We start from the raw sequence: 26,447 nt of genomic DNA, 5'->3' as shown, positions 1-26,447 counted from the left end.
CTTCAAACTCAGTACCTCTCTGCTTGACATCATGGGAAAATCAAAAGAATTAAGCCAAGACCTCAGATAAAAAAAATTGTAGACCTCCACAAGTCTGGTTAATCCTTGGGAGAAATTTCCAAACGCCTGAAGGTACCACGTTCATCTGTACAAACAATAGTATGCAAAAATAAACACCATGTGACCACACAGCCGTCCTACCGCTCAGGAAGGAGACACGTTCTGTCTCGTAGAGATGAACGTACTGTGGTGTGAAAAGTGCAAATCAATCCCAGAACAACAGCAAGGGACCTTGTGAAGGTGCTGGAGGAAACAGGTACAAAAGTATCTATATCCACAGTAAAACGAGTCCTATATCGACATAACCTGAAAGGGCGCTCAGCAAGGAAGAAGCCACTGCTCCAAAACCGCCATAAAAATGCCAGACTACGGTTTGTAACTGCACATGGGGACAAAGATTGTACTTTTTGGAGAAATGTCCTCTGGTCTGATGAAACAAAAATAGGACTGTTCGGCCCGTAATGACCATCGTTATGTTTGGAGGAAATAGAGGGAGTCTTGCAAGCCGAAGAACACCATCCCAACCGTGAAGCACGGGGGTGGCAGCATCATGTTGTGGGGGTGCTTTGCTGCAGGAGAGACTGGTGCACTTCACAAAATAGATGGCCTCATGAGGTAGGAAAATTACGCGTATATATTGAAGCAACATCTCAAGAGATCAGTCAGGAAGTTAAAGCTTGGTTGCAAATGGGTCTTCCAAATGAACAATGACCCCAAGCATACTTCCAAAGTTGTGGCATAATGGCTTAAGGACAACAAAGTCAAGGTATTGGAGTGGCCATCACAAAGGCCTGACCTCAATCCTATAGAAAATCTGTAGGCAGAACTGAAAAAGCATGTGCGAGCAAGGAGGCCTATAAACCTGACTCAGTTACACCAGGAAGAATGGGCCAAAATTCACCCAACTTCTGGTGGGAAGCTTGTAGAAGGCTACCCGAAACATTTGACCCAAGCTAAACAATTTAAAGGCAATGTTACCAAATAATAATTGATTGTAACTTCTGACCCACTGGGAATGTGATGAAAGAAATAAAAGCTGAAATAAATCATTCTCTACTATTATTCTGACATTTCACATTCATAAAATAAAAAGTGGTGATCCTAACTGACCTAAGACAGGGAATGTTTACTTGGATTAAATGTCAGGAATTGTGAAAAACTGAGTTTAAATGCATTTGGCTAAGGTGTATGTAAACTTCCGACTTCAACTGTACGTATGCATGTATATATGTACACGCACACACACACACACACACACCTCTATCTATGGTTCTGAACTATTCTCAAAGACGAACACACACCACCACTACACTAGTCTGTATGTATTTTCCTGTATGTGGTGCAGGCAGTGGCGGTTCTAGACCATTTCAACAGGGGGGGCCAAGCTGGGGCCAGTTGTACTGTTAGAGGGGCCAGTTACATTAGATGTTATTGTTGTCATATCGTTTTCTTCACTGCATTGCAGGCATTAGCAGGCAAAAGACCATGTTCATAATCATTCAACAATTTATTTGCATTTTCTGTCTAATAACAGATGTAAAAAAAAAGAAGGAAAAAAAAGAACGATAACAAATTTTTGCTATGTAAAACTTATTTCATACTCCACATTTAGGGGGGCCACAAGGGGGTCCAAAATTGTTGTCACAGGGGCACTCTCTCCTCCCGCCAGAACCGCTAGTGGGTGCAGGGCCTACAGCCTCAGAGCTCAATTCAATATATTATAAAAGATAACCAACTCCCGCATTAACAAACGCACATACATAAAGTACTTGAGTATGAGCGCACACACACACACACACACACACAGTGTTTGCATATATATATATATATATATAATATATATATATATATTTTATGTACCATTATCTGCATCTATATATCCGTTAGGGACCATTATCTGCTACCACTACAATAGTCTGTGAAACTGGCCTGATGAATGCTGAGTTGCACTGATCAAAAAGCCCTTTGAAATGCTATGTTTGCAAGTTTGTTATAAAAAAGGGACCAGTTGCACCAGTTGGGTGTAAAAAAACGTGGTCTTAAATGCAAGGTTGGGCGAAGCTACGTCAGAATGTACACCTGTTGCACCAACCAAAAATAAGACTAGTCCGTAGATAAATCCGCATTCATGAGATTTGATGCTTCATAATGATGGTTGCTATGCTGTTACCATCTTTACGTCAGTTCTAAACTTTTCGAGGTATGTCCCATCACTTCGCAAAGCCCACCACTATGCATGCACGTTTTCTTAACCACAACTGGATGGATCAATCAATAATTATTGTGGGAATGAATATCACTGAATGACGAAAATATTGGAATAAAAGGACACTAATGCCATTTGAAGGCATTTGTCATATTGTTGCTTACTGAAACTCCCAAAGTCATCCAACCATTTGAAATACTTTAAAGCAACAGCCGTGTGGGATAAAACTATCATTTCAGCACCGTTATGATTGGGACAGCATTATCACGATGCTTTGAGACAAGTGTGGGGACTCTGATTTTTGTTTTCACGGAATCTCCGTTTGGATATTTGGTAACAATTAGGCTGGGAAAGTGTTAGCCAAATTGAGTTGAGTGTTAATGATGGTAATAATCTTTAGTCTAGTTTGCTCGTCTAACAGTGTTATCAGAACATTTTGAAAGCCTGTTATGTAACCTACGATAGCCTAGTATAACAGGCGGATTATTTTGCTTTTCACTCGCGTAGTAACCTAGGCTATATCCCGACTACATCCGCAAAGGCAAATAAGTGGTGGCAGCTCATCTAGTAGTTTGCTAATATCTAATTAGACACATTTAGCATGCAATTATGTAGCATAAATCAAGTGTATTATTTTGCTAAAAGCCCACGGAAGTTGTGAAATATGAACACAAGACTCACATCCTTTTGAAAATATAGATTGCTGTTCTTTTCTGTGCATATCATAAAATAACATAAATTGAGACTAACACCCTACGCCTGCTCCCTACTAGGCGAAGGATCTGCCCCAGGTGTAGCTCAGAGAAGGGCTTACACACAGGTAGAACTTTTAGGTCCGGTTTAGGGCACATTTTATGTCGGACGTAGAGTTTACTAACCACTTACAACCAACTGGTGCAACCGGCACCAGGTGCACTAGCCTGGCCGCTATGACAAACACACAGACAGACCATGGTAGCCGTGCTGATGGGAAGCAGGCTGTTGTAGCTATGGTAATGAGAGCATGGCTGTACTTGGTGCAGTATCCACTTGGGATGAGTGTGATGTGGGTTGATGTTGAACTTTGCTGGGAGGAGTGAGGAGTTGAAGTGACCGGTTCAAGTACCTGACACCCACAAAAGAAATACACACAGGAAAACGCACACGACACACACACACCCACACCACCACCGTGTGATACAACTTATCTGACAGGCTGACTATACTGTGTGTTTATCTGTGCTGACTCACTAGACCAGCAGACTAGTGACATGTTGCTCCCACGCACCAGGAAACACTTAAATAATAACTGTGTGTGTGTGTGCTCATGTTTATGTTTTGAGTCAACAATCCAATGTATAATCATTCAAATTTGGAGACAATCCCATGACCTTATAAATATAATACAATATCTCCTCGACGCCGCCTACCTGCCTGCCGCCACCATCTCCTTGCTTGTGATTGGCTGGGTGCGCGCTCGGCTGTCGTTGTTGGCATGGTGACCACTCTCCTCTGTTGTCAGGGGAGACGACTCCTCAGTCTTCTCCAGCCCCTGGTGGAAAAGGGCCTTATGAGTATTTCCCACATTAGACAGCGTCCCCGGGGGTTTCAGGGTGAGGTTTCCCATAGATAAAGGTCTAGGATCAGCTTCCCCTCCCCTAATTCGAACCTCAGCCATCAGTAAGGGAAAATGCGAATCTGACCCAAATCAGTGTCTAGGGGCAGCTTCACCCTACTCCATCCCTGGGGAGGCGACATTGTGGTTTTACTGTCCCCAAAGTTCCTCTGTCCAGTGTCTGTGTTCTTTTGCCCATCTTAATCTTTTATTGGTCAGTCTGAGATATGGCTTTTTTCACAACTCTGCCACACACAGGGGCTCCATTCACAAACTCGATGAGGAAGAGGAGAAAGAGATGGAGGAGGAGGGAGGAGAGTTGTGTGTCTCCCGAGAGTGGTCTGTTTCTCAGCCGGCCAGTGCTGGACTGGTGCCCTAAATATAAATAAACAAAGAGAACACCCAGGGAAATGGACAACAAGTGAGTCCAGACCTACAGCAGAGCAGATGTCGATGAGAACCATACGGTCTAAGGCCTACAATATATACACGTGTCTATCTATTTGGTGCCTGGGTTGTATTAATTAGGCACCAAAGAAATAAAAACAAATGGACTGGAACAGAGAGGGACAACTCAAAATTGTGCAATAAGAAATGCTCATTCTCCATTGAAAAATGTTACCATGGGCCCTTGTGAATATGACCCTGAATACATCTCTTTATCTATGGTTCTGAACTATTCTCAAAGACGAACACACACCACCACTAGACTAGTCTGTTTTCCTGTATGTGGTGCAGGGCCTACAGCCTCAGAGCTCAATTCAATATATTATAAAAGATAACCAACTCCCGCATAAACAAACACATTCATGGAGTACCTGAGTATGAGCACCGACACACACAAAGTGGGTGCATCTCTTTCTTAAAAACACTCATTTGCTACCATCTGGGTCCACTTGGCCAACCCCTGGCACTCTCCTAAGGCCAATTTTAGAACCACAACTGCACCGCTTCCTTCTTTTAGGCCGACTACACAATCCCCTCATGGAAGCCCAATAGCCTGGGAAAAGTCAGTTACTCTGTTACTGTGCTTTTCTGTAATTTGGTTTAAAAATGTGTGCACGTGCACATAAAAAAGGGGCAGTACCGGGATATATATTTTTTTATATACACTACCATTCAAAAGTTTGGGGTCACGTAGAAATTTCCTTGAATCTTGAAAGTGTATCATTTTAAAGGGCTAACTGATCATTAGAAAACCCCTTTGCAATTATGTTGGCACAGCTTAAAACTGTTTCTAAGTGACCCCAAACTTTTGAACGGAAGTGTATATATGGCCTTAAGTATGCCTGAGTACACTGGCTTTCTTTTCCTTTCCAAATCTTGGCTCGGTTTGTACTCCAATCTCCAAGGGAGTGGAGGAGCCAAGTCTGAGTGCAGGTGCGGGTCAGTCCGTATACTCTACGGGACAACTCAATTATAGAGGATATTTTGCAGTAATCAGCTGTGGGGGATATGGGACTAGGCCAGATGTATGGAGCAAGAAAGAGGAATTGAGATTGAGATTTGAGGATTGTTGGAATGGGGCCTAGGTAACACACACACGCAACACAACTGCAGAATACTCATACTTGTGTACTGTAGCCATATTCATAATTGCAGATGACAAACACCCATACAAGTATGCGCAAATTCATGGCTGTACACAGAGGCATATGTGCACATAAACACACCCCTACATACACAGGTACACACACACGCACAGAGTATACCTTAATCAAAGACATGTTGGCAGCCATGTTCATCTTGGCTTCGTCATCAGTCTTCCTGTCAGTTACTGTCAAAAAACACACATTAGCACACATGTGTATGTGATTTGATTTAAACCTTGGTCAAAAAAATAAAATAAATAAAAATCACACATAACCACAAATCCACAGGTTCACATCAGAATGTTATTCTTTCATTATTGTGGAGGATATGAGCGACCTATCAGTCACCTCAGGTCTTGGATTAGGTCTTTGTGTGTGTGTTTTGTTTCTAAAACAGCTATTGCTGTAATGCTGTTTACAGGGTTGGCTTGTTGGTGTGAGGCCCACTTGCACACACGCAAACTCGCACACAGAAGGACAACTCATTCTCGCTTTCATGTGCGCACACATGCAGTCACACACACACACACACACACACACGAGCGAGAGAGAGACAAACACACTTACTTCCTCCCACCCACTAATCCTACCATAGCTGGCCTGAACACTCTGTACTCTGTCTGGGAGGGAAAAGTACTGTACATTCACCACCTGCTCTGTAAAGTGATAAGGGTCTTTCCCAGGAGCGAAAACGGCAGAAAAGGGCCTGGGAATTCTGAGGATATCCCATCAGTTTCAGTTTTACAAGTTTTACAGACAAGTGCCTCTGAGATGGCAGTCATCGCCATACTTATGGAAATTCGCCCGATGTTGCAAGAATGTTCCCAGAACACACTTTATATGTTCTTCAAAAGGTTCCCAGAATATTTCATTAGGTTGTGGGAACAGTCTGGTCAGAACATTGCTGGACAAAACAAAATATATGTTCCTAAAACACAAAAACTGTCCAGAGAAACCCTGTTTTTGCTTGGTCATTATGGGGTACTATGTGTAGATGGATTAAATTGATGAGGGGAAAAAAACTATTTTAAAATGAGACTAACATAACAAAATGTGTTAAAAGTCAAGGGGTCTGAACACTTTCCAGAATGCACGGTACATCCTGTCATATCCGACAATGTTCCCACAGCCTAAAGAAATGTTTTAGGAACTTGTAAAGAATATACATTGCATTTTGAAAATATTCAGATCCCTTGACTTTTTCCACATTTTGTTAGTTAGGTTACAGCCTTATTCTAAAATGTATTAAATTGTTGTTGTTTTTCAATTTACACACAATACCCCATAATGACAAAGCAAACACATTTTTGGCAATGTATTAAAAATGTTATGACATTTACATAAGTATTCAGACCCTTTACTCAGTACTTTGTTGAAGCACCTTTGGCAGCGATTACAGCCTCAAGTCTTCTTGGGTATGACGCTACAAACTTGGCACACCTGTATTTGGAGAGTTTCTCCCATTCTTCTCTGCAGATCCTCTCAAGCTCTGTCAGGTTGGATGGGGAGCATCGCTGCAAAGCTATTTTCAGGTCTCTCCAGAGAAGTTAGATTGGGGTCAAGTCCGGGCTCTGGCTGGGCCATTCAAGGACATTCAGAGACTTGTCCTGAAGCCTCTACTGCCTTGTCTTGGCTGTTTGCTTAGGGTTGTTGTCCTGGTGGAAGGTGAAACTTCATCCCAGTCTGAGGTCCTGAGTGCTCTGGAACAGATTTTCATCAAGGATCTCTGTACTTTGCTCCATTCATCTTTCTCTCTATCCTGACTAGTCTCCCAGTCCCTGCCGTTGAAAAACATCCCGACCGCATGATGCTGCCACCACAGGCTTTAACATAGAGATGGTGGCAGGTTTCCTCCAGACGTGACGCTTGGCATTCAGGCCAAAAAGTTCAATCTTGGTTTCATCAGACCAGAGAATCTTGTTTCTCATGGTCTGAGAGTCCTTTACGTACCTTTTGGCAAACTCCAAATGGGCTGTCATGTGCCTTTTACTGAGCAGTGGCCTCCGTCTGGCCCCTCTACCATAAATGCCTGATTGGTGGAGTGCTGCAGAGATGGTTGTCCTTCTAGAAAATTCTCCCATCTCCACAGAGGAACTCTGGAGCCATGTCAGAGTGACCGTCATGTTCTTGGTCACCTCCCTGACCAAGGCCCTTCTCCCCCGAATGCTCATTTTGGCTGGGTGGCCAGCTCTAGGAAGAGCGTTGGTGGTTCCAAATTTCTTTCATTTAAGAATTATGAAGAAACAGCTCAAAGATAAATCAATGGAAACAGGAAGCACCTGAGCTCAATTTTGAGTCTCATAGCAAAGGGTCTGAATTCTTATTTACATAAGGCATCAGTCTTTTTTTAAATTTTATTCTAAAAACCTGTTTCCGATTTGTCATTATGGGGTATTGTGTGTAGATTGTCAAAGGCCTGAATACTTTTTAAATGCACTGTAACAATTTATTTGTAATAGTTTTGGGGGTTTTAAATATTGACCTTTTTTTTCTCGGGTAACTTCGGAACTACTCAGAATGCACTATATCGAGCGTCATTAAGAGAACCTACTCTGCTACAGAGTTCGTATGCTAGCTCAACAGCTAGCACAAGCTGGCTAACTTTAGTCACTAGCCATGCTAGCATGTAATTACATTCCAGGCCGAGTGTTGTTGGTGGTGAGCTACAATCCACCAATCACGAGGAAATGTGATGTAAACAAGCTATCGTATTACCAATCAGCGAGTATTCCCCACACGTGAGGCATCCTGCATGTTCAACAGGCAGGCTCTTTGTGCCTTCTTGCCTCAGGCTCACGAAAGGAGAAAATCCTCCCTGCCTGCTTTAATTGTTTAGTTCCTCATTTTCATCCTATTTGTTTTGTCAACTTTGCTTCTCTGGTAGCTCTGAATTAGGCTACCAGAGATTTTTTTTAATTACTTTTTCAATGTTGGCTTAGTGTTAGATGACTGACATCGGAGTCTGGACTGTGCTGTTTTGTGATCATTTCCACCTTCCTGAAGCTTTCCTCCGATCGCCGACTTGTTGACTGTTTCCCTAGTCTACTGTGCACTCTGCCGCTTCTGGAGTATTGCTCCCGGAATCCATCTACTTTGGATTTCCCTCGCTATATAGCTATTGGATTATCCGCCTCACTGACTCTCCCTGAGCCCGGTGAAATGGCCTATCCCTCTGAAGGGCCTCGCTCCCTGGCTCTCGCTTAGCAACTCAGCCACTCTTGCCATAGGTTGGGCCACAAGCATCAATGTGTAAGTATCTGCTCTCTCTTTGCTTTTCATCTGCTGGTGTTGTTTAAATTGTGTTCTGTGGGTTCCTGCCTGTGCTAGTTGGTCTCGGGTTGTTAAACGTGTTGAGCTCTGGCTTGCTACTTATGCTGACCTTGGTAGTTAGCTAGCTGGCTAGCTTCGATAACTGCATATAATACTATTTAATAACTGGTTAGATGGCATTTTGGATTACTTTAATGTGGCTCAATTCAATATTAAAGCTGTAAATTAGCTAGCTACTGTAGGTGTTGATAGCACTGTATGAGTCAGCCAGTGGCTAATGTAGTAGACATCGGAATTCTGATCGGTTCTGATCAGCTTTATTAAATAATTCAATAACTTTGAATTGGGACTTTTGATGCGTATACAAATGTAAATCCATATGTTACATGTGGTTACGTTTTTGCTGCCTTCACTTTAATTGAAGCCATAAGGTCAGAACACAGCAGATACAAATGCGGTAATTAGAAATAACGTGATTAATTACTATTTTAAAAGCTTTTATTGTTTTAGTTGTAGCATAACAGTTTAAACTGGGGAAATCAATTTCCCCTATGCTGGATGGTAGTGACATCACCCAACACGCCCTTCCATTTCAGGGTTATAAATCGTGCCAATTAGCAGCACACGGCCACCATGCTGCAGACAAGGAACCAGAAAAAAGCTGCAAAAACTAAAATGGTAAAACATAGAAATATAAATCTAAGAGAGTGCACTCAACTTAGAATTCATATATGCAACAATTAAAAAAATGTGTCTGATTTTTTTAAATGAAAACCATGCATTGGTCATGAAACGTTTGGTGCAAATGAATGTTAAAGTGCAAAGGATAGGAATATTTAGCCGTCACATTGACGTAATCCAAAATCCACCCGGAGTCGGCTGTTCAAAACTACTTCTGACACAAGTCAGCAAAGACCCATTACACACACACACACGAGCCAAGGAAGTTGAGCTTCACTCTAGTTATGCTCAGTGGGGGTTTTGCGTTTTGACTTCAAGCCAGAAACCATTTTGACAGAGTCAGAGAGTAGGAGTGCTGATCTAGGATACATTTTGCCTTGATCATAATGAATAAGATATACAGACATGGGGAATCTGATCCCAGATCATCACTCCTACTCTAAGATATTGTTTGACTCAAGTCCAGCCCTCATCACTTCATCCTAGACCTTTCGCAGAGATCAAAATAAACACAAAAGCTTGGAAAAGCCTTGGCAAAATGTCCACCTCTGAAGATTAGCAATTGTTCCATAAGTGTTTCCCATTCATCTTGAAACAGCTTGTATCCCTCAGGGAAAGACAGGGAGAAAATTGGAAAGCGGGGATGGCTGGAGGGGCCAATGGATCCAGCAGCGCTGATGTGAATATTACCCAGCATCTCTTGGGACGCTCCAGAATTGAGTGCTGTGGTTGGAATTTACACATTAATTCAAAACTTCACCCGTTTCTCTTATTTTCAAGGGGTTAGACCGCTTTTAAGGAAGTGAAATGTACAGTACCAGTCAACAGTTTGGAGACACCTACTAATTCAAGTGTTTCTTTATTTTTACTATTTTCTACATTGTAAAATAATAGTGAAGACATCAAAACTATGAAATAACACATATGGAATCATGTAATAACCCCAAAAAATGTTAAGTGTTTAACAAATATCTGATTTGAGATTTTCAAAGTAGCCACCCTTTGCCTTGATGACAGCTTTGCACACTCTTGGCATTCTCTCAACCAGCTTCATGAGGTAGTCACCTGGAATGCATTTCAATTAACAGGTATGCCTTGTTAAAAGTACATTTAATTGTTTTCCTTCTTAACGCGTTTGAGACAATCAGTTGTGTTGTGACAAGGTAGGGGGATATACAGAAGATAGCCGTATTTGGTCCATATTATGGCAAGAACAGCTCAAATAAGAATAGAGAAATGACAGTCCATCATTACTTTCAGACATGAAGGTCAGTCAATCCGGAAAAGTTTCTTCAAGTGCAGTCGCAAAAAACCATCAAACGCTATGATGAAACTGGCTCTCATGAGGACAGCCACAGGAAAGGAAGCTCTACCTCTAATGAACTTATCCTCTGCAGCAGAGTTACCAGCCTCAGAAATTGCAGCCCAAATAAATGCTTCACAGAGTTCAAGTAACAGACGCATCAACAACTGTTCAGAGGAGACTGCATGAATCAGGCCTTCATGGTCGAATTGCTGCAAAGAAACCACTACTAAAAGGACATCAATAAGAAGAAGATACTTGCTTGGGCCAAGATACACGGGCAATGGACATTAGACCGGTGGAAATCTGTCCTTTGGTCTGGTGAGTCCAAATTTGAGATTTTTGGTTCCAGAGGCAGTGTCTTTGTGAGACACAGAGTAGGTGAACGGATGATATCCGCATGTGTGGTTCCCACAGTGAAGCATGGAGGAGGAGATGGGATGGTGCTTTGCTGGTGACACTGTCGTGATTTATTAAGAATTCATGGCACACTTAACCAGCATTGCTACCACAGCATTCTGTAGCGACACGCCATCCCATCTGGTTTATGCTTAGTGGGACTATCATTTGTTTTTCAACAGGACAATGACCCAAAACACACCTCCAGGCTGTGTAAGGGCTATTTGACCAAGGAGTGTGATGGAGTGCTGCATCAGATGGCCTGGCAGCCAACAAGCAGGCAACGTGCTCAGCATATGTGGGAACTCCTTCAAGACTGTTTTGAAAAGCATTCCAGCTGAAGCTGCTTGAGAGAATGCCAAGTGTGCAAAAATGTCATCAAGGCAAAGGGTGGCTACTTTGAAGAATCGAAAATATATTGTTTAACACTTTTTTGGTTACTACATGATTCCATGTGTGTTATTTCGATTTCTTCACTATTATTCTACAATGTAGAAAATAGTAAAAATAAAGAAAAACCCTTGAATGAGTAGGTGTGTCCAAACTTTGGACTGGTACTGTATGTGCTGAGCCAGCATTCTTCGTAGTTCGACCAGCCTTTTCCATTTGAGAGAGCTAAACTCTGCAACACTTGCCAGTGGAACAGTTTCACGGATGGGGAACTCCATACTATCTATGACGGGACACCGAATCTGACCCCCCCACTCCCCTTCCTCCAATAGAAAACTCCAAAAGCAAAACAGAGGCTTTGCCAACTCTCCATATACACACTAATTGATGAGCCCACAGAGTTTACCTTTCCCAGTCTCCTCTCTCCTTCTGACCCTTTTTGTATCGTCAGTTCGATTCCTCTGCCTCCTTCCTTGTTTTCTTCTGCTTCTTCCTCGGTCTCTTTTGTTTTTGTTTCTCTGCTTTGTATCGCCAATGTTTAAATGCAGTGGGCTGTTGCGAGTCAGGAAGCGAAGAAGTGATCCATGGTCTAACTCCACAATTTTCCCTCTCTCAAGCTCTCCGTTTTGGAACAAGCACTGGGATTGGTCTGGATTCGGGAATAGCTGCTGCAACATTAAAGAGCGTTTTGCCACTTCCCCTTCAGGTCCTGAACATCTCTCTGTCTCACACGCAGTCATGCACGCACACTTGTTTTATACACAGTAGCACTTAAGTCACCCACAATCTCCCTCTGTTTCTCATTCACACACAAAGACACAGAATACTCTCTCCCTCTTACACACTCACTCCCTCTCACACACACACGGACGCAAGCACAAGCAACGCACACATGGCCTCACCCTGTGCCACCACCGCTGCATTTGATGCTGAACATGAACCCCTGAGGTGGGATGGCCAGCTTTCAAACATTGCCTGAACTGAAAAGGCTGTGGGCCGAAGAATCCCTTTTCATTCTGCTCCGAAGCGCGACATTAGCCCTATCAATGCCCTCTTATCCCGACAGCTATAGTACCTGTGTATCTGTTTAATGTACAGTACACTCTGTAGCCTCTTTCCTTCAACATTGAAATGCATAGAGTACAAAGGAGGTGGAAAGAAAAAAAAATACTTTCTTCCTTGTACAATGGTGCCTTTGAGGCCTGTAAAAGCAGAGTTCTTACCTTTTGGCTCCTCGGCGTCCCCAGCTTCCAAAAGGCTGTTAAAAGAGAGAAAGAGAGAGAAAGAGCGAGAGAAGACAAATGAGGTCACACACTGAGATATGTGGCATGGGGACAAACGATGACATGGTTTCACCTGCTAACACACAGGCACGCCAGGGTTTCCATCAGCCGGCTTTTGCCCCCCCCCCCCAATGACCGGGAGGAAAAAAAATCCCATTGCAAAATAATGCTTTATATTTATTGATGGAAATACCAGTCGATGGAAATACATTTGACCGTCATGCTTATCGGTCTATAGATTAATTAGCATAATTTTGTGGAATTAAAATAGGCCTGTGTGTATTTTAGGTAGTCATCATATATCTTATTTATCCAACACAACTATCACACTCACACAAGCATACAGAGCCTATTTTGAGCAGGATGTCTACTAGTAGTTCCTCAGCTGGTTGCTGCGAAAGTAAAACGTGCTTTTATAAGCCCATTTATTGTGCAACAACAATTCTAAATGCAATGACATACTAAAAACATCTTTGGTTAACGATTAAAAGATACTATTTTTATTTCTCAACTTGTAATTGAAGTAATTGCCTCCCACTCACCATTCAAATGGAGGCAACAAGCTGTCAACGCATCACCCACCACTTTACAATGTGAGCTGGAAGCAGTATGCATTTTCAAAACACACTTGTTTGAAACCTGAATGTTTAATTTCATATTATGAGGTATGTCTTCCCTTGCGTCAAAGTAGCCTACACGCAAAATCCGACCACGGAAACTTGGAGGCAATTATTTTATAAAAACTTCATAGGCGGCGCATGAGTTTCAAGTTCGGGGAAGCATAGAATTAATCCTACCATTCTGCGTGCCAGTTATGATTTTCATATGGGCATTTTTGTGGAATAGTTTCATATCAATAATGTTTTTGTTTCTCAATCTAGAAGTTAAAATTCAACTAATGTGAGATATGTGGACCATTCTTGATACACATGGGAAACTGTTGAGCGTGAAAAACTCCGTTATTGATTATTGACACAAACCAGTGCACCTGGCACCTACTACCATAGCCCTTTCCAATGCACTTAAATCTCGTCTTGCCCATTCACCCTCTGGATGGCACACACACAATCCATGTCTCAAGGCTTAAACATCCTCCTTTAACCTGTCTCCTCCCCTTCATGATTGAAGTGACATCAGTAAGGGATCACGGCTTTCACCTGGATTCACACAGTAAGTCTATGTCATGGAAAGAGCAGGTGTCCTTAATGTTTTGTACACTCAGTGTATGTAAATGGTGAATAAAACAAATGAATGTGCAAGAATTGGCGGGAGAGAGCTGAGCCTATATCCTTGCCACACACCCCTCCCCTTCTTGTCACAACATTCTAAATTATACCCAAGACACATTATCTTCACACATATTTAAGATGCTTTTCACTGACAGCCACAACTCAATAATCAGCTAGGCCTATGAGCTTGTGATCTGAAACAATACACAACTATTTATTTTTAAAGAAGATAAATGATCCTCGATTCCTCTGTGGCTAAGTCATGCATTCTGGTGAAGTATTTTGAATGAATTTACTCATTTCTGTACAGACGGGAGTAATTATGGCACCCAAAAAATGAAATGTACTTCCCTATTGGACCCGTCGCTTTGCCATTTCTCTCCTGTTCATTTGGCTTTCATATCAACTTTCTTGTCCAGACACCAAAGGCACAACCCTTGTCATAATAGCAACCCATCCTAGTTGTTTCATCTTTAGATTCCCCTTCTTTCTAGGTTTCTAAAAGAGATGTTCATATCTGTCACATATGGAACCGCATGTGCACTGTTTAGAACGGTGTTTTCCCGCTAATTGCATTTTGGCAAATGTTTGAAAATGACGTTTTATTGGCTGCTTCATTAAATAAGTTGCATGTTCTGTTAAGATGAATTTCCATAATCTAAATGTAATTTCAGTCATTCTGAGCACCGCGGGTGGACGCTGGGGCTGTCCCAGGCTAAAAAAAAAAATCTTGGTTGACCAAAAGTTGGCAGAGATCTAGATGACTAGAGAGAAACTTTTTTAAATTTTAACCTGACCCAACTAGTCTCCTCCTGGTGGCTTTCGCAGATTCTGCCATTACTCTCCTGAAGTTTCCGGTAATAGGCTAAAGGACAGCTTTTTTCCATCTACGTAACATTGCAAAAATCAGAAATTTTCTGTCCAAAAATGACGCAGAAAAATTAATCCATGCTTTTGTTACTTCTAGGCTGGACTACTGCAATGCTCTACTTTCCGGCTACCCGGATAAAGCACTAAATAAACTTCAGTTAGTGCTAAATACGGCTGCTAGAATCCTGACTAGAACCAAAAAATTTGATCATATTACTCCAGTGCTAGCCTCCCTGGCTTCCTGTTAAGGCAAGGGCTGATTTCAAGGTTTTACTGCTAACCTACAAAGCATTACATGGGCTTGCTCCTACCTATCTTTCCGATTTGGTCCTGCTGTACATACCTACACGTACGCTACGGTCACAAGACGCAGGCCTCCTAATTGTCCCTAGAATTTCTAAGCAAACGGCTGGAGGTAGGGCTTTCTCCTATAGAGCTCCATTTTTATGGAATGGTCTGCCTACCAATGTGAGAGACGCAGACTCAGTCTCAACCTTTAAGTCTTTACTGAAGACTTATCTCTTCAGTAGGTCCTATGATTAAGTATAGTCTGGCCCAGGAGTGTGAAGGTGAACGGAAAGGCTGGAGCAACGAACCGCCCTTGCTGTCTCTGCCTTGCCGGTTCCCCTCTTTCCACTGGGATTCTCTGCCTCTAACCCTTTTACAGGGGCTGAGTCACTGGCCTACTGGTGTTCTTCCATGCCGTCCATGGGAGGGGTGCATCACTTGAGTGGGTTGAGTCACTGACGTGGTCTTCCTGTCTGGGTTGGCGCCCCCCCCTTGGGTTGTGCCATGGCGGAGATCGTTGTGGGCTATACTCGGCCTTGTCTTAGGACGGTAAGTTGGTGGTTGGAGACATCCCTCTAGTGGTGTGGGGGCTGTGCTTTGGCAAAGTGGGTGGGGTTATATCCTGCCTGTTTGGCCCTGTCCGGGGGTATCATCGGATGGGGCCACAGTGTCTTCTGATCCCTCCCGTCTCAGCCTCCAGTATTTATGCTGCAGTAGTTTATGTGTCGGGGGGCTAGGGTCAGTCTGTTACATCTGGAGTATTTCTCTTGTCTTATCCGGTGTCCTGTGTGTATTTAAATATGCTCTCTCTAATTCTCTCTTTCTGTCTTTCTCTCGGAGGACCTGAGCCCTAGGACCATGCCTCAGGACTACCTGGTATGATGACTCCTTGCTGTCCCCAGTCCACCTGGCCGTGCTGCTGCTCCAGTTTCAACTGTTCTGCCTGCGGCTATGGAACCCTGACCTGTTCACCGGACGTGCTTGTTGCACCCTCGACAACTACTATGATTATTATTATTATTATTTGACCATGCTGGTCATTTATGAACATTTTAACATTTTGACCATGTTCTGTTATAATATGCACCCTGCACACCCAGAAGAGGACTGGCCACCCCTCATAGCCTGGTTCCTCTCTAGGTTTCTTCCTAGGTTTTTGGCCTTTCTAGGGAGTTTTTCCTAGGGAGTTTTTCCTAGCCACCGTGCTTCTTTCACATGCTTTGCTTGCTGTTTGGGGTTTTAGGCTGGGTTTCTGTACAGCACTTTGAGAATATCAGCTGATGTACGAAGGGCTATATAAATTTGAAATTTGATTTGATTTGATAGGCTACACGAGGAATCGGCAACATTTCTCATGTGGAATGCCAATTTGTCTGATCATTTCTACCGATCTGCGTGCCAATTTCCATACGCACATTTTTGTTTCATTTAAATGTTTAATAAGGTGTTCATATCTCAAAATAATTTACTAATAGTTGACTAATTGGGGACATAACCCTAATGGATTATGCACCCAATGCATATGGTTCTGATAAATGGCTGGTAAATTGAAGTCTTACATTCACATTACATTTTAGTCACTTAGCAGACGCTCTTATCCAGAGCGACTTACAGTAGTGAATGCATACATTTCATACATTTTTTTCCCCCGTACTGGTCCCCCCGTGGGAATCGAACCCACAACCCTGGCGTTGCAAACACCATGCTCTACCAACTGAGCCACACGGGACGGGACGAGTCACATTGTCTGGCGCCACATTTTCCTAATGGAAACCCTGAGGCACGCACAGGTGCAGGCACACACAAAGGGTCACTTAAGGTCATGAAGAAATTTTGATAACTTTCCAAAAATCACCAGGTTTTTCCAGAAATCCCGGTTGGAGGGCCCCCGCAATCATGAAGGAATAAGCATGGAAGGGAATCCTCCAACAGGAATTTTGCAAGCCTACATCCACATGATATCATAAAATCAGAGAACTGTTAAAAGAAGAAGGCTACTTACCGTCGCCTCAATTTTCAATTCAACATTTATTTCGCAGACGTTAGAAAGACTGCTCACATTGTGTATCCGTGCACCCCTACAGCCACATCACTACCCATAATAAAAGTGAAACTGAACCATTTGAAGACAGCTGTTCATCTATAAGTAATGTCCTTTAAATATGGATGGGAAGCAGCTGATGTGGGGATGGATGATGATGTAACACAAGGAAGGAAGCTGGTTTTAACACAAAAGGGCCTGGAGGGGATAGCTGGGTAAGGGGGCAAAGGGCACAGTGGAATAGAGGGTGATGCTGAACCACAAAACGGTACACTGCAACGACAACTAGGCTGGTATCTAAGCAAATTGACCACAGCAAGGATAGCTTTTTTCACTAAAACTAACTGATTTAGCAACTGGTTGCATGCCCTTGCACACAAACACACAGCTATGCTATATTTTATGCGTCTCTACACTTGTCCACTACACTTGAGCTCGGCAGTGAGCATCAAGCTAACGTTGTCTATTAGGGACTAGTCGCTCTTCCTTGAACCCTACCATTGACTCGCTGTGACGTCGCTGGCGGTCACCGGCTGTGTCCGAAAACGACCGCTAGCCATGCGGCTCCCTTCAGACACCCCCCTTAGCAACCGGAGGGGTCGGCGACGCGCGGTTGACCCCGCCCCTGGCTTGACTGGCGGGTGAAGGGGAGGGGCCACGACATGCAACGTTTCCATGCTAGAGTCCAAACAGAGAAGAACAAGAAGAAAAAGGAGAAAAAAAGAAAGAATAACGGAGAATGAAAGATGAGGGGAAGTAGGAAAGAATGTGAAGAAAAACAGACAGCCAGAGTGAACCAAGAAGTCATAAATCAAACACTTATTTCAGTGTTTCCCCAACTCCGGTCCTCGAGTAACCCCAACAGCAAGCAGCTGTGCTTGTCCAGAGATACAAACAAAATGTGTGCTGTCGGGGGTACTCAAACACTCGTCTCTATGGATCACGCAGAGATTGTGATGCTCTCAGCTACCAGACAGACACCATCTTCGATAACCGTCACAAAGCCTGAATGATAATTGTGTTAGTACAAAAGGGCCTAGCGCATGGCTCTCCAACCATGTTCCTGGAGAACCTACAAGACGGTAGCTCTCCAGGAACAGGGTTGGAGAACCCTGGCCTAGTGAATGAAAAGGGGAGGGGCATTTTTAGATAATGAAATGGAATGCAAATTGGATAAATGTTCAATAATTCATTATTGCCCTGAACATGCATGAAAGGTCAATTTTATTCCGTATGGGTTTTACTAGCGAGGATGCAGCAGTACCCAGGGATTTTTGAAAATTAGGCTAATTCGTGACTAAGCATGCTGCGTATTATCTCAGAGGGGGAAAGTCAATGGCCAATACTACTGAGCCCGTATTCAAAGATATTCTCAAGATTAGTAAGATCAGGTCCTCCCTGTTTATTATAATCTGAAAGGCAAAACTGATTCTGCAACACAAAAACTCTTTGTGAAAATGGGCCCAGATCTTTGAGGTTACTAGATCCTCTTCTTCCGCTGCTTCAGGAAGTCCCAAAGAGGTGACCTGCCTGCTACGTTGCAGATAGTTTAGTCTTGTCAACATATTAGGCCTACAGACATAAATAATGACATACTAGGGATGTGCATCTTTCCATTTCAAGACGATTCAATAGGCATCTAGATACATGAGCTCCGATAAGATGCAGGAACGTTACGTTTTAGGTTGAAAAGATTCGGTGATAACATGTTGCATAAACACATTCATTTTACATTCTAAATTAAAATCTGCTGGGCCTCTGAGCTTTTACAAAGAGTTTCAGTCTGAGCTGTGTGTGTGTGTGTGTGTGATAAACGTGTAAACGATGTATGTACTATGCAGGCACCTGAGCTGAGCCATAAGGGAGACTAGGCATCTACCATCCCACTAACCACTAGATTATGGGGTAAAATGTAGCCTGTTTTTTATCCCCCCACTTTGGTTCTGAAATCACCATCACCCACTAATCATGTTTAAGCTAGTAATGTACCAATATGTATTATTAACAAATTAGCTATGACAATTAATATTTATAGCACAATTCTGGATTTCACCGCCCCCCCCCACATCTCAAAATGTAATGGTTTTGACCCTTTGGAAGTTTAGTGAGTTTCTTTTCTCCTCCCGCTTTGGCCATGCAGGGCGCCTGCAAAATATTTGTGGTCCTTGTTACGAAATTATCAACTTTACCCTGTATATCTAAAAATGGCCATATATACACTTATTGTTTAAAGAAAAACTACAAAAACTATTGCTGGTGAACCTGAAAAATCTAATCTATTGTAAGTCCCATTCAGCAAGTAGCCTAATGTATAGCCAGATGAGAGTTGCGTCTCCAGTAGCTTAAGTCCAGTAAAACACAATTTTCAACAGAGCATCAGTGAATCATTACATCCCTTTAAACTACTATTGAAAAATAATACTTAACTGGAGGTAGGGCTGGGCGATATGGCCAAAATATCATATCAAGATATTTCAAATTTGAGATGGTATTTTATGTTTTGAATAATACAAGTTCTAAATATGCTTCATGAGTAGTGCGTGACCCTAGGGTGGAACCTATATATATTCTAAGTGGTTTTAAAAATGGGGCTCCCCCTCTTCTGATTGAACAGTATAAAACAATCAAAACTTGAACCAAATATTATTCAGCATTCCATTTCTGTATTTCCTTCACTAATTAGTTATCATTTCCAGTGTACCACATTTGTTTTGTCTTTGTAAGCCTCTATTTTGTGGAAAAAGTCACTTTTCCTTTATCCGAATAATTATTCTCTATGACCAAATTATTTTCAATGGATTCATTGGCAGTTCTTATTTTCGCCACAAGGGGCATTGTGCCAATTTCTAGGGTGCTTTTGGCAACAGTGCAGCCTAACTGGCAATATTAATGGCAAAAAAGTATGTGCGCGGCTGAAGCTCTTGCTAGAAAATTAGCAGTTCTCAACTGTTAGCAGTCTTTTACTGGCGGTAAGAATGGATGATTATCATTTTGAATGTCATCATATAGTTCGGCCTATTATTACATTTATATTATATTTAACAAACCAAACATTGAAATAGCGTTATGTAAGGTAAAGTAAAAATCCAAACCTGTCCATGTATCAATACTGGTATATAGTAAAATACGGTTTACCGCTAAGCCTGGAGGCCAGTGTCTTTGGTTAATCTGGAATTGAATCACTTCCAACACCACAATTACTGGCGTTTACTACAAGCACTGCATGGGTTTACACAGCACAAAACAACACTTGGCCGAGGAAGAGCGGTTTGACCACCCACCCACTAGGTTATACCAGACCAAAAAAAATATTGGTAGACCGAGTCATCTGCTCTTTCGACCAATCGATTGGTAAAAATGTTTAAACATGTATTTTTCAATATATAGACACAACCTGTTTGAATAAAGTCAACTATATGTAGGCTACTGAGCTTGCCTGAGGCTTTAAGCACTGCAAATAAAATTGAAGACACAGAAATGACTAAAGAGGGAGCCAGAGATCAATATAGCCTAACCAGTAGAAGAAAAAAACCTGTTCCCGATCTCCACCTCCTGCAAACATTGCAGCCTGCAAACATTGCAGCCCACAATGGGGAATATGCTGATAAAAATAAATATCCTATAAATCACTGCAAAGAAATTGAAACATTGTATCAACTACTAACTTGGTTCAGACTTGTGCTAGCAGACTTGCAACATTGTATAAAAAAATTCTGGGCCCTCAGAGTTCCACACCGCAGTGAGCTCCTGACAGACAGACACAGCTGTAGGCTATTTGCGCAAGGGATAAGAAGTAAATCAGGTATTTTTTGACGTCAGAGCATGATTTTTTCCCCCTTTCATTCTGAGCGGTTATCTAAAAGGGAGAGAGATGTAAATATTTTTCACATAGGCTACATTGAGGAACTATTGTCATTCTCAATAGAAGTAAAAACAGACTTTGTTTTCTTGACATTTGAGGCAAAGGAAAAAGCTCCACAGTGATGGAGAGTTAAGACAATCAGAAATAGTATCAGATCCCCAAACGGGAACATTTATAGGTCTACATTTGCACGCAGGCCAGGTAGCCTAGGCCTACTTCCGTGTGTAATCAGGTGCGTGTCCTTACTCAAGATTGACAGGAGTGCGCCAAACAAAAGACAATTCATAAATTGACAACTGGTAAATGGAATGAAATCAACCAAAACTTTCTCACAACTGTATCCTAGGTGGTGCGCTCTGAAAACAACATGTCCACTCCTACAATGACAACGGCAAGACTGTAATAATAATATATTGAAGGCTTTAACAGGAATGACCATAACCAAACAAGCATTAATGATTAGAAATGATGGGAATTAAGGGTAGGCTAAATGTACTACTGGTGATACTAGTGTACCATCCCCGCTTTTGCAATGGATTAGTCCTACCAGACAGGCGTGAATCAGACAGGTGTCTCATATGCCATACATGTCTGTATATATTGCCAGCGCTCAACTTAAAAAAAATATCTTGGGCCACCAACAGTCTACCGACCAAACAATCGACCAGTCGACTAAATGGGGTCAGCCCTACCACCCGCACACAAAAATAAAGCATGACTGTCTTTAACCTTCTATTCCAGAACAGATAAGATAACTAATGGCTTCCTTTAAACCATTCCACTTTTAGACAACCACAGTCAGAGGGTTCAGTGAATGTGTGCAAACCAGTCCGACCCTAACATCTGAGCATAACAACATACCTGCCTTACTTAACACCCGCTCCAGCACCTGCAAACAAAAACAATGTTACGGTGTCACACTGGAATATGTTCCGGAATTCTTCCGATGGCATTGAGGAGTACACCACATCAGACACCGGCTTTATCAATAAATGCATTGAGGACGTCGTCCCCACAGTGACTGTACGTACATACCCCAACCAGGAGCCATGGATTACAGACAACATTAGCACTGAGCTAAAGGGCAGAGCTGCCACTTTCAAGAAGTGGGACTCTAACCCAGAAGCTTATAAGAAATCCCGCTATGCCCTCAGACGAAACATCAAACAGGCAAAGTGTCAATACAGGACTAAGATCGAATAATACTACACCGGCTCAGATGCTCGTCGGATGTGGCAGGGAATGCAAACTATTACAGACTACAAAAGGACGCACAGCCAAGAGCTTCCCAGTGATACGAGCCTACCAGATGAGCTAAATAACTTCTATGCTCGCTTCGAGGCAAGTAACACTGAAAAATGCATGAGAGCATCAGCTGTTCCGGACAACTATGTGATCACGCTCTCCGCAGCTGATGTAAGACCTTTAAACAGGTCAACATTCACGTCGCCAGACGGATTACCAGGATGTGTACTCTGAGCATTCGCTGACGAACTGGCAAGTGTCTTCACTGATATTTTCAACCTCTCCCTGTCTGAGTCTGTAATACCAACATGTTTCAAGCAGACCACCTTAGCGTTCTTGGGCACAGGGACTAAGGTAACCTGCCTAAATGACTACCGACCCGTAGCACTCACGTCTGAAGCCACGAAATGCTTTGAAAGGCGGGTCATGGCTCACATCAACACCATTATCCCAGAAACCCTTGACCCACTTCAATTTGCATACCACACCAACAGATCCACAGATGATGCAGTCTCTATTGCACTCCACACTGCCCTTTCACACCTGGACAAAAGGAACACCTATATGAGAATGCTATTCATTGACTACAGCTCAGCATTCAACACCATAGTGCCCTCAAAGCTCATCACTAAGCTACAGGATCATTGACTTCCTGACAGGCCGCCCCCAGGTGGTAAGGGTAGGTAACAACACATCCGCCACACTGCTCCTCAACACGGGGGCCCCTTCAGGGGTGCATGCTCAGTCCCCTCCTTCACTCCCTGTTCACTCATGACTGCACGGCCAGGCACGACTCCAACACTATCATCAAGTTTGCCGATGACACAACAGTGGTAGGCCTGATCACCGACAACGATGAGACAGCCTATAGGGAGGAGGTCAGAGACCTGACCATGTGGGGCAAGGACAACAACCTCTCCCTCAACGTGATCAAGACAAAGGAGATGATTGTAGACTACAGGAAAAAAGGAGGACCGAGCACACCCCCATTCTCGTCCACGGGGCTGTAGTGGAGCAGGCTGAGAGCTTCAAGTTCCACATCATCAACAAACTAACGTGGTCCAAGCACACCAAGACAGTCGTGAAGATGGCACGACAATACCTATTCCCTCTCAGGAGACAGAAAAGATTTGGCATGGGTCCTCAGATCCTCAAAAGGTTTTACAGCTGCACCATCGAGAGCATCATGATGGGTTGCATCACTGCCTGGTATGGCAACTGTTCAGCCTCCGACCGCAAGGCACTACAGAGGGTAGTGCTTCTGAAGCTAAGCAGGGTTAGTCCTGGTCGGTCCCTAGATGGGAGACCAGATGCTGCTGGAAGTGGTGTTGGAGGGCCAGTAGGAGGCACTCTTTACTCAGGTCTAAAAAAATATCCCAATGCCCCAGGGCAGTGATTGCCCTGTGTAGGGTGCCGTCTTTCGGATGGGACGTTAAATGGGTGTCCTGACTCTCTGTGGTCACTAAAGATCCCATGGAACTTATCGTAAGAGTAGGGGTGTTAACCCCAGTGTCCTGGCTAAATTCCCAAGCAGTCCCTCATACTATCACGGTCACCTAATAATCCCTATCTTACATTTGGATCATTCATCCCCCTCCTCTCCAATGTAACTATTCCCCAGGTCGTTGCTGTAAATGAGAATGTGTTCTCAGTCAACTTACATGGTAAAATAAAATAAAGTGCGTACGGTCCAGTACATCACTGGGGCCAAGTTTCCTGCCATCCAGGACCTCTATACCAGGCGGTGTCAGAGGAAGACCCTAAAAATTGTCAAAGACTCCAGCCACCCTAGTCATAGACTTATTTGCTACCACACAGCAAGCAGTACCGGAGCGCCAAGTCTAGGTCCAAGAGGCTTCTAAACAGCTTCTACGCCCCAAGCCATAAGACTCCTGAACAGCTAATCAAATGGCAACCCAGACTATTTGCATTGCACCCCCTCTTTTACGCTGCTGCTACTCTCTGTTATTATCTAAGCATAGTCACTTTAACTCTACCTTCATGAACATATTACCTCGACACCGGTGCCCCTGCACATTGACTCTGTACCGTTTCCCCCTGTATATAGCCCCGCTATTGTTATTTTACCGCTGCTCTTTAATTATTTGTTATTCTTAGCTATTACTTTTTTTGGGGGGGGGGGGGGATTTTCTTAAAACTGCATTGTTGGTTAAGGGCTTGTAAGTAAGCATTTCACTGTTGTATTTGGCGCATGTGACAAATAAAATTTGATTCAACAGCATGGGCCACAAGGAGACTAGGCGATTAGGTCAGAATGTGCGATAAGACTTTTAAGCGACACGCAAGCGCGACAACACCCTCAAGCTGAATATTATCTCCACATAACAACACTTTGACTGCATGTGAAGAAACATGTAAAATGCCACAGGTCTTCCGGGAGGGCATTGCAACATAATACAATGAGTGCATGCCTTTCCTAATCAACATGTAGTAAGGAGACGATAAGATCTGACGAGCAGCCAGTCAGACTTATCTAGTTCAATAAGGAGAGGGCTGGAAGCTTTGGCACAAACTACGGTGCATGTTCTAACTCATTCAAATTCAACCCCGTACTCTCACTCATTCTCTCCTCTTTTCACTCTGTCCATCTCCCCCTCCTCTGCTACACTCATCCCCTCAAGCTGCTTGTCAGGAGCCAACAGGCTTATGCGCACTAGGCAGAATATTTGGGATGATTACAGGGAAAAGATCCCAAATGGAGGAAAGGACATGTTTTGCTTCATCCATGTGCAGACATCGAGGACATTGTTGGCAGTGAATGAGTTTTGCTCCCAAATCTCCACTCCCTATGCAGCATTTCCATGTTGGTTTATTCTCAAAAAGGCCAAAACACTCCCATTCCGACGAATAGCTGTAAATTGAACCATAACAAGAAGCTAAGATGTCATAACACGCAGCAAAACATGTCTCAGCAAAAGCATTTGGCATATGTGCCATTTCCCAACTGACTGAATTTGTCCATCTCTGGACATTCCAGAATGGTTCCCTCCAAAAAAGGAGTGATATGATAGCAGCATGACTAACCTATCCTGATCTCTAATAAGGATGGGGTGTATGGTGATGAACCACTGACAATGGCAGCTTTCCCCTTAGGCCCCTATAGCAACGTCCAACCCTCTGGCAGAACAACTGTCAATTGAAACCAGGCGGGTGGAGGCTGCAAAAGAGCTAGGCGTGGACAGGGGGAGTTGACTGGACTCACCTGTGATTAGAGTTAAGCCTCTTGGTGGCAGCAGGCTTTGAGGGGGCAGGTGTATCCAGTTGGGCCTCTTCATCCCCCCCGGTGTCCTGGGAGGACTCGCTGCCAACAGACTCTTCGCGGTCTTCCATCCTACTCCTGGAGGCCCGGCTAGATAACGTCTGCTCGGACTTGGAGCTTTTGTCCTCCGGCTTCTCTTTCTCAGAAGTCTCACCAGCTTTCCTGTCCCTCCTGGTGTATTTAGAGCCGGCTTCCTCTGTGTTTCCGTAGCGCTCCGCCAGCTCTCTCCTCCTCTCGGCTTTGTAGCGGGCGATGCGCTCAGCCTTGGTCTCCAAGGCAGAGTTCTGGATGGTGTCTACGGCATCCATTTTGTTGTGCCTCCTTTTAAGTCCTCTCGCTTCACTCAATATCCGGGGGTTTGAGGAGCCTCCTCTCCACTGGACACCACCAGATCAAAAGGAGTCACGATAGTTGTTCAGACGTTGATGGTTTTGCAGTTGGTCTCCCCTCGAAGGATGATGGACCACTTCATTAAAATCATCTCACTGTTGAAACAATCAAGAGAGACAACATTTGTATTGCAACAAGCGAAAAGGCTATGCGAGACTTCCAAACACTTAACAAAAATCACCAGGACTGGGCCATTAGGATATATGCGGTCTCTGCTGGGTGCAATGGGAACTGGATGGAACTGCCTGGATAAACAAGAGCCCAACCCTGCCTAGCCCAACCCCAGCTAATGAACCCCCGGTGAGAGTGAAGTCAGCCAACTCAGCTCAAAGACAATACAGGCCCCACAGCAGACTGCCGCACCGAGACTCTCACATAACCTCTCAAGGATATTTAATCCCCTCACATGGAGGAAGAGAGAGAGAGAGAGAGAGAGAGAGAGAGAGAGAGAGAGAGAGAGAGAG

General features: G+C 43.5%; 1 protein-coding gene across 5 annotated transcripts in view; it reads right to left on the bottom strand.

Annotated features, from left to right (window-relative positions):
* svild (supervillin d) overlaps nt 1–26,447 on the bottom strand; it is a 116,377-nt gene that overhangs the window by 57,247 nt on the left and 32,683 nt on the right. For 4 of the 5 annotated variants that reach the window (XM_014158664.3, XM_014158666.3, XM_045702581.2 and 1 more), the window contains exons 2-5: nt 25,537–26,078; nt 12,719–12,753; nt 5,573–5,637; nt 3,676–3,797 (exon numbers count right to left, since the gene is read on the bottom strand). In XM_014158664.3, the coding sequence (XP_014014139.1) occupies nt 3,676–3,797; nt 5,573–5,637; nt 12,719–12,753; nt 25,537–25,901 (587 nt within the window). In that variant the 5' untranslated portion in view covers nt 25,902–26,078. The remainder of the gene's footprint in view (nt 1–3,675; nt 3,798–5,572; nt 5,638–12,718; nt 12,754–25,536; nt 26,079–26,447) is intronic. The other variant, XM_014158667.3, reaches the window with a different exon arrangement.

The sequence above is a fragment of the Salmo salar genome, chromosome 19 (genome assembly GCF_965601325.2).
Source record: "Salmo salar chromosome 19, fSalSal1, whole genome shotgun sequence".
In the NCBI taxonomy this organism is placed as follows: Eukaryota; Metazoa; Chordata; class Actinopteri; order Salmoniformes; family Salmonidae; genus Salmo; species Salmo salar.
This window is presented reverse-complemented; position numbering and strand designations above follow the sequence as displayed.